The 12,773-nt window shown below is 43.5% G+C and overlaps 1 protein-coding gene across 1 annotated transcript in view; it reads right to left on the bottom strand.

Annotated features, from left to right (window-relative positions):
* Positions 1-12,773, bottom strand: part of fgf11a (fibroblast growth factor 11a) — a 141,020-nt gene that overhangs the window by 72,370 nt on the left and 55,877 nt on the right. The window contains exon 3 of the mRNA XM_014206821.2: positions 6,073-6,183. Coding sequence (XP_014062296.1) covers positions 6,073-6,183 — 111 coding nt within the window. The remainder of the gene's footprint in view (positions 1-6,072; positions 6,184-12,773) is intronic.

Below are 12,773 nucleotides of genomic sequence, written 5' to 3' on the forward strand. Positions count from 1 at the left end.
GCTGTATACTAAGCTATTTGATTTAATTTCCATATGTTACAGCACTTTGGTTTCACTAATAAATATGTTGAAATGGAACCAAATGATGTGTTTCTGTCTTCGTCCTTTTTAAATAGGATAGATGGGTGATATGGGCTTACGGTAAGGGTCTAATATTCTGCCTATAACCAGCCTGAGTAGGATTATAACTCCATTCCTATTCTACTCAAGAGTTGAGAGAAATGTATCAAATTGGAAAGGATCTATTATCAGGTGCATGTCTGTTGAATTTGGAAAAATCCACCTGAACTAGGCCCCGCCCCACCTACTCAGCCAGTCAGGAGCCGCTACTGCGTTGCGGCCATGGCATGCTGCATCATTTTTACTAAATGGTATGTGCTAAATAGTAGGCAGTTTAAGTATGTAGTACGCTAGTATGGGTATTCGGACACAGCCAGTCACTCATTGTTAAGGGCTTGGGTGTTAGACATGTTATTGAAGTATAGTGTCATACTCTTCTGATGTTCAAAGCCTGAGTGCACCCCTATCTGGCTGTCACTCATCTCTCATCGCCATGGCAATGCTACTGTAAGGGATTACAGTTGCCTGGATGGCTGGTGACAAGCTTCTGCTCCCTCCACCATCACTCACCAATCAGATCAGAGACTGATCAACAGGAAGAGGATAGGGGTCACGAGAGGTCAAATACTATAGAGACCACAAGCCATCTACCCATATCTCTCTTTTTAGAATATATAATACAAAATATAGGTATTATTTTCTCAATTTATCTCTGTCCATCCATCTACTCTCCCTCTCTCTCTCCACCTACTCACACAACCTCTAAACTCTATCTAATTTTGTATGTACGTATTTAACCTGACTCTATTCCTTTAGTGCTGTTGTTTCCCTCTCTAGTTCTCTCATTAAATCCCCTCTTCTTGTCTTTCATTCTCCCTCCTGTGAAGCTAATATCTCTTATTCTACTCTCATGCATCTGTATTATTCTAAATCCTAATTTCTCAGCACCTCTTCTTTCTTCACTCTCTTTTTCTGTCTCCCTGGCTCACTCTTTCTCTCGCTCTCTCTGTCTCCCTGACTCGCTCTCTTTCCCTCTCTCTCACACTATAGTTCCTTGATTTCACCTTCTCCATATTCCCCACCCTCTCTCATCCTCTCTCTCTCATCCTCTCTCAATTCAATTTCAATTTAAGGGCTTTATTGGCATGGGAAACATATGTTAACATTGCCAAAGCAAGTGAAGTAGATAATAAACAAAAGTGAAATGAACAATAAAAATTAACAGTAAACATTACACGCACAAAGTTCCAAAAGAATAAAGACATTTCAAATGTCATTCTCTCTCTCTCTCGCTCACTCTCTCTGTGTGTGTTTGTGTGTGCGTGCTTGTGTGTGTTATTGCTGAAACTGAAAAGACGATGTCAGCCTAGACTAATCCCGAAGCTGAGAGAGATTAATAAATGTTTTTCGCAGCAGGAATTGGAGGGGATAAATGTTCAGGGAATCAAGTTGACTGGTCTTTATGGATTTCTGATGGGATTTCCATTCCTCCCACTCCCCCTGTCCCTCCGGATGGATGGAGATCTCCAAAGCAGGCCATATCCATTGACACCACTCTTTCAAACCCAATATCTCACTTTCTTGTTTTTCTCTGTCTCAGCCACCCTCTTGTAAACTTATCTCGGAGCCTCTGAACCCTCCCTTCCTCTCTCTTTCTCACCCTCTCTCTCTCTCACCCTCCCTCTCTCTCTCTTTTTCGATCTCATCATTTCATTTTCCAGTCTGTTTCTTCTTCCTGCCTTTTTCTGTAGGACGGGAGAGTCCCTCCTCTCTTGGTACGGTACTCATGCATCCTCTCCTCCTCCTCTCGCCCCTCCCTTCTCCATGTCTGTCAGGTGGGAGGTCTGGCTCTCTTAAACACACATTCATGTCACCGTGACAATCCACTGGTCAGTCCAGCTGGACAGAGAAGAGGTGTCCAAACTCTGGATCCCCCCCTCCATCCCTTCCTCCTCCCCTTTTCCCTCATTACCCCATTACATAACCATCTGAACGAGAGAGAGAGGGGGGGTAGAGAAAAAGCCAGTCTCTTGTACCTCCCACCAGAGGGGGGAGACACAGTGATTGAATGGCCATCAGTGGCTCGCCAGCTGCTTCTTTGGCAGCGCAGTCCCTCCTCTCTCTCTATCCTCATCTCTCATCCCTCCCCTCTCTCCCTATTCTCTATCTTCCCCTCTGTTCCTCTGCTCGCTTCCCTCCCTCCCTTGCTTCCCCCTTTCTCTTTCCCTCCCTTCCTCCATCCCTTCAAAGGTCCAGACCTCTAAAGTCATAGAGGAAGAAAATAGGCGTTTTTCCCCGAGATGAGAGCAGAGGGGTTGAATCAAGACATAGGTGATGGGGGTGGATGTATACCCCCATCCCCCCTTTCCCTCCTGGGTGTGTGCTGGTCCCTGTGGCCCGACCCGTCGTGGGTGTAATGGGGCCTTAGGGGAAAGTTCCCATGGCTGAAGCCGGGGGCTGGATCTATGTGCCCAGGGATGGGGGCTGGGTCTATGTGCTGGGGGCTGGGTCTATGTGCTGGGGGCTGGGTCTATGTGCTGGGGGCTGGGGTCTATGTGCTGGGGGCTGGGTCTATGTGCTGGGGGCTGGGTCTATGTGCTGGGGGCTGGGTCTATGTGCTGGGGGCTGGGGTCTATGTGCCCAGGATTGGGGCCTTGTGTCTGGGGTCTGTCAGGGGGCTGGGTGTGGAAGTTCCCAGGGCGGAGGCTGAAGGCTGAGGGGGCCGCAGGGGTCAATCTGACAGGACGGCGTTAGTAAAATTAGCAATTAACTGGCAGGGCGGTGCAGCCGCAGTGTGTAATACCCCTGGCCAGGGACCAAACACCCAGGGGCCTCCGCCAACAACAGCCTCTCTACTTAATTGACAGAGTGAGGGAGGGAGGGATGCATCCCATCCCAGTGTCCTTTGACAACTTCCAACGGTCAAATGTACTTTGAGGGAGTTTCTGTGTCTGTGTTTTTGTGTGTGTGTGTGTGTGTGTGTGTGTGTGTGTGTGTGTGTGTGTGTGTGTGTGTGTGTGTGTGTGTGTGTGTTCGTTGAACATAATTTTACGTCTAGATCTGTCTGTTTATTTGTTTATTTATTTATTACATTTTTATTTAACCTGTATTTAAACAGGGAGTCACATTGAGATGAAGAATCTCTTTACACAGAGAGCCCTGTACACATGACAATAAAAACAGAATATTAAAACAACATTCACATGTGTATAAAACAATGCAATTCAGCACAACAACAAAAAATACATTTAATAAAAGCAATCACATTCAACTACATAGAGGTCCTCAATCAATAATGTAAACTGCCTGAGTGACACCAGCACATCTAACTGCAGTGAACTCTGCAGATTGTTCCACAAATTAGGGGCAAAACATTTCCAAACGCAGATTTTCCCAAATCTGTGGAGACTGGAGGGATGTCTAGTGTTATCCATTCCTGTGAACGGGTTTGGTAACTTCTGATTTTATCGTAATGAATGATGTTACATATAGAGGGAGTTTGTGTAAGATTGCTTTGTAAATAAATCAAAGAGAATGTAGCTTTCTTCTTCCAGACAAAGAGGTCCATCCCACATTTTTTCAATGATGAGTCCTAAAATTGTCCCCTGTGATAAAGCATATTGCTGAATGGGGGGGACTGTGTGTATTGGATGAATGTGTTGATATGTCTAGTGTGTGTGTGTGTGTGTGTGTGTGTGTGTGTGTGTGTGTGTGTGTGTGTGTGTGTGTGTGAAAGTAGCGTGTGTTTGTCCTGTTAGCAAGACTGGAGAGGAGGGCAGGGGAAGCCTGGGTAGGCCTGGTCCATCAGAACACTCCAGACTGTGAGTGTGTCCATAATGGCAACCTATTCCCTACATAGTGCACTATGCCCCATGGAACCCGGTCAAAAGTAGTGTACTACATGGGGAATATGGTGCAATTTGGGAGGCAGCTTGTCTCTGTAGAACTCAGATATGAATCTGACTGTTTCCTCCTTAATTATTTATCTCCATTTGTTGCTGATTTGGCCCTTTACTGACTGGCCTCAGCACACTCTGTAGTGGGGTGCATAGTTACACACATTTACACACACACACACACACACACACACACACACACACACACACACACACGCATCCGGGCATGCACGTAAACACACGCGCGCGCACACACTTTTTTCATAGGTGAGGTCAGGGAACAAGTTGGGGGTCCCACCCTGGGGCTGATGGGAGAGAGAGAGGCAGGTGGAGAGAGAAAGAGAGGCTGAGGAGGGTACACTGTAGCGAGACAGAGAAAGCTAGGCAGGTCCCTCAGCCACTCAGAGCCATAGTTGTGGTGTATGAGTGGGATCTCTACTCCCTCCACAGGGAGGCCTGCCATTCTGTTCTGGGCTACAGTAAATACACAATGAGATATTCCAGACCTCGAACATAGATGCTCAAACACATACACAAACAGAGATGCATGCACAAACTTCGCACATACACACACGCAAAACACTAATCTATCCCATTCAATATTCTGTGCAGTGGGGTAGATGATTATGCCGTTGCGATGTCAATCACTCAACAATTCTACCGTGCTGTGGGAATGAATAAATAAACTGCTTTGAATGAAAAGTGAACGATTTATGAGTCCTGTACTGGGCTGTCCCTGCCAGAACTCCCTCCATCCGTCTCTTTCTCTCTCCCTCTCTCTTTCTATCGCTCTTCACCTCTTTCTCTCTCCCTCTCTTTCTAGCGCTCTTCACCTCTTTCTTTCTCTCTCTCTCTTTCTACACCTCTTTCCTCTCGCTCTTCACCCTTCCCTGCCTCCCTCTCCCATCCCTCACTCCGCCTCTTCCTCTCCCTGAGCTTGTTCCCCTTACAGAAAGCTCACAGTAACAGTAAGCCTGATGTAAGGATTGATAGAGTTGTAGTTGTTATGAAATATACCGTAACTCACACTCAAAAACACTTCATAGTTGTCCTCTAATCTCTGAACAAACTTTAATACCCCAACCGGGACCTGTTATGTTATGCAGTGATTTACTGTGCTTACAGTTTCTATACTGTACCTACCTAAAAGGTGTCCACACTGGCTAATGTGTGAGAGCCCTGTACACATCTACAATATATTTAAGATTCACAGACTGTTAAGCAATAACTTGTGTACAATAACTGTCTAAAAAGACTGTCTAAAGAGTCTCACTGTGCCAATACAGAGTTTTATATTTCAATACAAACTGTGGAGAGTTACATGGCATTACGTACTGGCAGACAGTCAGACAGAAAGACAGGTGTGAGACTTACAGAAGGACAGCAGGGTTAGACAGACAGACAGACAGACAGACAGACAGACAGACAGACAGACAGACAGACAGACAGACAGACAGACAGACAGACAGACAGACAGACAGACAGACAGACAGACAGACAGGTGTGAGACTTACAGAAGGACAGCAGGATTAGAGAGACAGTCAGACACAGAAAGACAGGTGTGAGACTTACAGAAGGACAGCAGGGTTAGAGAGACAGTCAGACAAAGAAAGACAGGAGTGAGACTTACAGAAGGACAGCAGGGTTATAGAAACAGATAGGCAGGTGTGAGATTTGCAGAAGGACAGCAGGGTTATAGAGACAGATAGACAGTTGTGAGACTTACAGAAGGACAGCAGGGTTAGAGAGACAGACACAGAAAAATAGGTGTGAGACTTACAGAAGGACAGCAGGGTTATATAGACAGATAGGCAGGTGTGAGACTTACAGAAGGACAGCAGGATTAGTGAGACAGACAGGCACAGAAAGACAGGTGTGAGACTTACAGAAGGACAGCAGGGTTAGAGAGACAGACATATATACAGACAGGTGTGAGACTTACAGAAGGACAGCAGGGTTAGAGACAGACATATATACAGACAGGTGTGAGACTTACAGAAGGACAGCAGGGTTAGAGAGACAGACATACATACAGACAGGTGTGAGACTTACAGAAGGACAGCATGGTTAGAGAGACAGATAGACAGACAGGTGTGAGACAGACAGACAGACTTACAGAAGGAGCTGCTTTCGTCCTTTGTGCCGTCCATGGTGCCATCCGGAAGCATCTGGAGGTAGAAGCCATGCCGGTTGTAGAGTCTCGTGACGATGCCTTTCAGTTGGGGCTCTGCAGGTGGACAGGACAGGGTTAATTTGTGTCCTCATATTGCATGATAGTCAATGATGTTTGCACTCAAATAAAGCAAGATTCAACACTCTAATGTATTTTCTCCCAAATATATTATAACGTGATTTACACTGAAAGGCAGCATGTGTCCACAGTGGCCTTCTCTATTAAATTATTATTCATTTTTTATTTTACCTTTTTTTAACTAGGCATGTCAGTTAAGAACAAATTCTTATTTACAATGACGGCCTATTGACGGGACCTTGGTGCCTGCTTAAAAAGCGTCCGCGTCTACGATGAGGGAGGTAGGGTGTGTGCCTGCCTACTGCCTAGCACGGGGAATGCTTCATTAAAGATGAATAGCATGTGAGGCTGTGCTGCTCTGTTCGCGATAAGGCAGAGGAGTGTGAGAGAGAGAGAGAGAGAGGAGGAGAGCGAAAGACACAAACACGAAAAACTTGACTGAGCTACTAAACGTTTAATGACACGGGACCCCGTCTTCCATCTACTGTGACACTCCGTTTTGTTGTTTACAGAGTATGTTCTGAGGCAGAAAAATTGTTCGTAGAGCTAGCTGGGATTTATATCTCCAGATGAACTGAGTTTACCTGCTAAATTTGCAGGCTCTTGTTGTGTAGTAGCTTCTGGTTGACAGCAAGCGTGCTAGCTAACGCTACGGGACAACAGCAGTCGTTTACCCTCCCCCACAACCATGGCTGTAACTACATACGAGGACACTGAGGTCCGGACCCCTGCAATTTTTTCGGAGAAAAAAAAAGAAATATTAAAAGTACCAGTCAAAAAGTTTGGACACACCTACAAGGGTTTTTCTTTATTTTTTATATTTTCTACATTGTAGAATAATAGTGAAGATATCAAAACAATGAAATGACACATGGAATCATGTATTAACCAAAAAAGTGTTAAACAGATCAAAATCTATTTTATATTTGAGATTCTTCCAAGTAGCCACCCATTGCCTTGATGACAACTTTGCACACGCTTGGCATTCTCTCAACCAGCTTCACCTGGAAGGCTTTTCCAACAATCTTGAAGGGGTTCACACGTATGCTGAGCACTTGTTGGCTGCTTTTCCTTTAATCTGCTGTCCAACTCATCCCAAACCGTCTCAGTTGGGTTGAGGTTGGGTGATTCTGGAGGCCAGGTCAACTGATGCAGAAATTCATCACTCTCCTTCTCGGTCAAACAGTCCTTACACAGCCTGGAGGTGTGTTGGGTCATTGTCCTGTTAAAAAATAAATGATAGTCCCACTAAGCCCAAACCAGATGGGATGGTGTATCACTGCAAAATGCTGTGGTAGCCATGCTGGTTAAGTGTGCCTTAAATTCTAAATAAATCACTGACAGTGTCACCAGCAAAGCATCCTGGTGGGAACTACGCATGCGGAGATCATCCGTTCACCTACTCTGCGTCTCACAAAGACACGGCAGTTGGACCCAAAAATCTCAAATTCGGACTCATCAGATCAAAGGACAGATTTCCACCGGTCTAATGTCCATGGCTTGTGTTTCTTGACCCAAGCAAGTCTCTTCTTCTTATTGGTGTCCTTTAGTAGTGGTTTCTTTGCAGAAATTTGACCATAAAGGCCTGATTCACGCAGTCTCCTCTGAACAGTTGATGTTGAGATGTGTCTGTTACTTGAACTCTGTGAAGCATTTATTTGGGCTGCAATTTCTGAGGCTGGTAACTCTAATGAACTTATTCTCTGCAGCAGATGTAACTCTGGATCTTCCTTTCCTGTGGCGGTCCTCATGAGAGCCAGTTTCATCATAGCACTTGATGGTTTTTGCGACTGCACTTGAAGAAACGTTAAAATTCTCAAAATTTTCCGTATTAACTGACCTTCATGTCTTAAAGTATTGATGGACTGTTGTTTCTTTTTGCTTATTTGAGCTGTTCTTGCCATAATATGGACTTGGTCTTTTACCAAATAGGGCTATCTTCTGTATACCACCCCTACCTTGTCACAACACAACTGATTGGCTCAAACGCATTAAGAAGGAAAGAAATTCCACAAATGAACGTTTAACAAGGCACACCTGTTAATTGAAATGCATTCCAGGTGACTACCTCATGAAGCTGGTTGAGAGAATGCCAACAGTGTGCAAAGCTGTCATTAGGGCAAAGGGTCTCTACTTTGAAGAATCTCTAATATAAAAATATTTTTATTTGTTTAATAACACTTTATTGGTTACTACATGATTCCATATGTGTTGTTCATAGTTGTGATGTCTTCACTATTATTCTACAATGTAGAAAATAGTAAAATAAAGAAAACCCCTTGAATGTGTAGGCGTGTCCAAACTTTTGACTGGTACTGTATATCAACTATGACCATAGAAAATCAACTATGGTCAAAGTCTAAATATTGCTCCCAGCGGTGATCAAAGCTTACAAAGCTTAAATTATTGATCTGAGTTCTAATCGTGGTTGCCTCTGGAATCATGAACAGTGGTTTGTTCATTGTGTTCGCCTGCGTCCCCCAGATTTGCCTCCTTTATTTGCGTTTTTAGCAGCACATTCACCACTCTCTCTAACCCTGCCCTCTAGCGGCACCGGCCAAGGGCCTGAGACATGAAACAAACTTCCCCAGCTCAGAGTCGGCTCTCTAGAGAAGTAGGCAAAACTAGAGATGCTGCTGACAGGTTGTTTGCGACGCCAGACCAAAGGCAATTTTTAAAACCTTACCGCGACTCCTGTCGTGTCTACAGACATCCCCCAAACAAACAAAAAACGACTTTCGGAAAATTAGTGCACATCTTAGTTGCTTATAGATATGGCTGAAATGTATGGCTGCAATGCATGCAGGAGGAAGCAAGAGAGAGAGAGAGAGGTTAGTACAGTGGTACCCAAACTTAGGGTCGAGGCCCATGTCGGGTCCCCTGAGAAAATCTGTACTAACCTTATCAAAGAAATTAGGAGGGAAAAAAAGGATATGTTTCAAAATGAACACATCTCAAGATGGCCTATCTTCCCTATAGGCCTGCATTAAAATGCTATCAAAATGCAAAAAAATACAGTTCTAAAAAGTTGTGTTTATATCGGTGGTTGTTCTTCTTATCCATTACCCACCTTTTTTACCACTACATCACTGATATTAATAGAATCGTAAGTAATATTCAAATAATTCATTTGAATGTGATAATAGGGTCATCTGTGAGTTCCATTGATATCTGTTTGTGTGGAGCTTGATTAGTAATGCCTTGGAATACGAACGTGAATACTATGTAATTTGAGAAAAGAGATACAGTATATTCAGAAAGTGTTCAGACCCCTTCACTTTTTCCACATTTTCTTACCTTAACATGTTCCTCATCAATCTATATACAATACCCCATAATGACAAAGCGAAAACAGGATTTGAGATTTTCTTTGCAAAAGTATTCAAAATAAAAAAACAGATACCTTATTTGCATAAGTATTCAGAACCTTTGCTATTAGACCCGAAATTGAGCTCAGGTGCATCCTGTTTCTATTGATCATCCTTGAGATGTTTCGACAATCTGATTGGAGTCCACCTGTAGTAAATTCAATTGATTGAAAAGGCACACACCAGTCTATAAAAAGGTCCCACAGTTGACAGTGCATGTCAGAGCAAAAACCAAGCCATGAGGTCGAAGGAATTGTCTGTAGAGCTCCGAGACAGGATTGTGTCGAGACACAGATCTGGGGAAGGGTACCAAAACATTTTTGCAGCATTGAAGGTCCCCAAGAACACAGTGGCCTCCATCATTCTTAAATGGAAGAAGTTTGGAACCACCAAGACTCTTCCTAGATCTGGCCGCCCTGCCAAACTGAGCAATCGGGGGAGAAGGGCCTTGGTCTGGGAGGTGATCAAGAACCCTATGGTCACTCTGACAGAGTTCCTCTGTGGAGATGGGAGAACCTTCCAGAAGGACCACCAATTCTGCAGCACTCCACCAATCAGGCCTTTATGGTAGAGTTGCCAGACTGAAGCCAATCCTCAGTAAAAGGCACATGACAGCCCAATTGATGAAAACCTGCTCCAGAGTGCTCAGGACCTCAGACTGGGGCGAAGGTTCACCTTCCAACAGGACAACGACCCTAAGCAGACAGCCAAGACCATGCAGGAGTGGCTTGGGGACAAGTCTTGTACTTGAACATCTCTGGAGAGACCTGAAAACAGCTATGCAGCAAAGCTCCCCATCCAACCTGACAGAGCTTGAGAGGATCTGCAGAGAAGAATGGGAGAAACTCCCCAAATACAGGTGTCGTGTCTTTGGCATCATTAAAGGTGAAGACTGTTATTTTATCAAATCATTCTCTGTAATTATTACTACGTGATTCAACTAATCATGTAAATTGAATTAACTAGGAAGTTGGGGCACCACGGAAAATCTTCAGACTACAAAGTTATACTTTTCCAAATATAACTCTTCAGATATTTTAATATCTGATCAATTAGTCTTCTATTAATGAATTATTCTTTACCTCACGCCAGTCTTATTCCAAACGTCGTAAATTGTTGGTTATCTGCACGAACCCAGCCTAAACTATGAATCATCCATACACCAATTGGCTTAATCATTTATTTACTAAGTAACTAAATACTCACAGAAATGCAGAAACAAACAAATATTGGTTACTAACAATGATAGGGAAGATCCCCTAGTGGGCTAAACCGATATAACGGCTTGGTGGACAAAGGGAAGGGGGTGTGGATGAGAAAGAGCGGGAAAGACAAAATTGATCACTACACACAGTGGATAATTATATTCATTGAAATGCTAACCCTTTGCACATGAACGCTCGCTCATACGGGAATAATTGCAATCAATATATTCACGCCATTATGTAGTTGTTGTCTTCTCTGTTGGAATCATTGGTCAGTTCATCAGAGAGTCTCTGGCTACTCATGGTGGCAGCTCCTGATAGTGTCTGTTGTAATGGATACGTCAGACATTGTTGTTCTTGGAATAGATGTTTCGGTGGTTGTCGTTATTTGCATCCCAGGTTTGCATAATTTCTAGCTAGTAATTAGTATCTAAGATTTGCTCTTATTCTGTAGGGATCAATAGTCTCAGAGTTTATTTCCAGCCGTGTAGCCAATGCTTCACGTGGTATGGTTAGGAATTCAACAACCATTGCAACCTTAGCTTACACTGAGGTTTTTGTGGTCTTAACTATTCGCAAACATAGCTCACGCAGTGGGTTTGCTTAGTCTTAAGAGGATTTTCTCCGGAGGGGCTTTTATTTGTAACAGTAGAAGAGGGCGGTTCCATGATGCCAGATCATGTCTGTGCTCACGGGGGCGTGGCCGCTGACTAGTTGCATTTTACAGGGAATACAATTCTCTCAAAATGAAAGGTTAACGTCACATTACATCATTTCACAAATAGTTTCATCTTTACTTATTCATTTTATACAAGAATTAGATGCAAACACCATAATTGAGAAATGTACACATTCAGAGATATAGTTATGTGTGTTTCCTGTCCTTCGTGATGTCACCAAGTGAAACACACTCAACATAACTGTCCCTTAAGTGTCCACGGACCCTTCCCACATTCTCACAAGTGGACATATAGTTTCATTTTCCCATTCTGGGGATTTAGGAGTTTGGCCGCGTGAAATCCTTTGTTCACTCTGTGGTCTCTTTCTCTGCATGAAAAGGGAGAGAGTCTCCGGCAGGAATTTACGACCTGAGATAACAGACCTGGGTGTAGGAGAGAGTGAGAGGGAGGAAGCCACGATTTACACCCAGAAAGGGCCACATCATGACACAGGTGTGCCAAGCTTGTAGCGTCATACCCAAGAAGACTTGAGGCTGTAATCGCTGCCAAAAGTGCTTCAACAAAGTACTGAGTAAAGGGTCTGAATACTTATGTGAATGTGATATTTCAGTTTTCTATTTTTTATAAATGTGCAACAAATTCCAAAAACCTGTTTTTGCTTTGTCATTATGGGGTATTGTGTGTAGATTTCTAAAGAGAAAAAACTATTTCATCCATTTAAGAATAAGGCTGTAATGTAACAAAATGTGGAAAAAGTCAAGGGTCTGAATACTTTCCGAATGCACTGTATCTATGTAGAGTTGATAATTTTATGGAATTCATCATTACAACTGACTGAACAGTTGCTGATGCTACTTGTCAGTGTGAATCATTTCTCATATTTCCCCCCTTTCAGGGGTATAACATTACAATTGCATATCTAATAGGCTATGTGTTTGTAGATCGACTGAATGAACCTACAGCAGCCAAGGTGATAATGGCTAGGGTAATTTTTGCTTGATGATTTCTGTTCTCCATACAACATTTTTAAGTGTTTTAATTGTATCGAATTGCAGTAAACTTTCAAAAAGTTATTCCGGACCTCACTAAAACTCAAACCCTGGTTAGGGCCCTTCCCACAACAGAGAAAATCCTTCCCATAAGACCTCAAAAGAGCAGGGAAATAATATGTAACATCGTGTGTAGCTTCCTGTTGACAGCTGCGTGCTAGCTAATGCTATGGGACAGCTGTGCTATTTAGAAATAATCATCCCCTTTCAACCTCCAAAGAGCAAGGAAATACACCTGGAATTATGTAGCCTGTTGAGTAAGGT

This window comes from Salmo salar, chromosome ssa07 (assembly GCF_905237065.1).
Source record: "Salmo salar chromosome ssa07, Ssal_v3.1, whole genome shotgun sequence".
In the NCBI taxonomy this organism is placed as follows: Eukaryota; Metazoa; Chordata; class Actinopteri; order Salmoniformes; family Salmonidae; genus Salmo; species Salmo salar.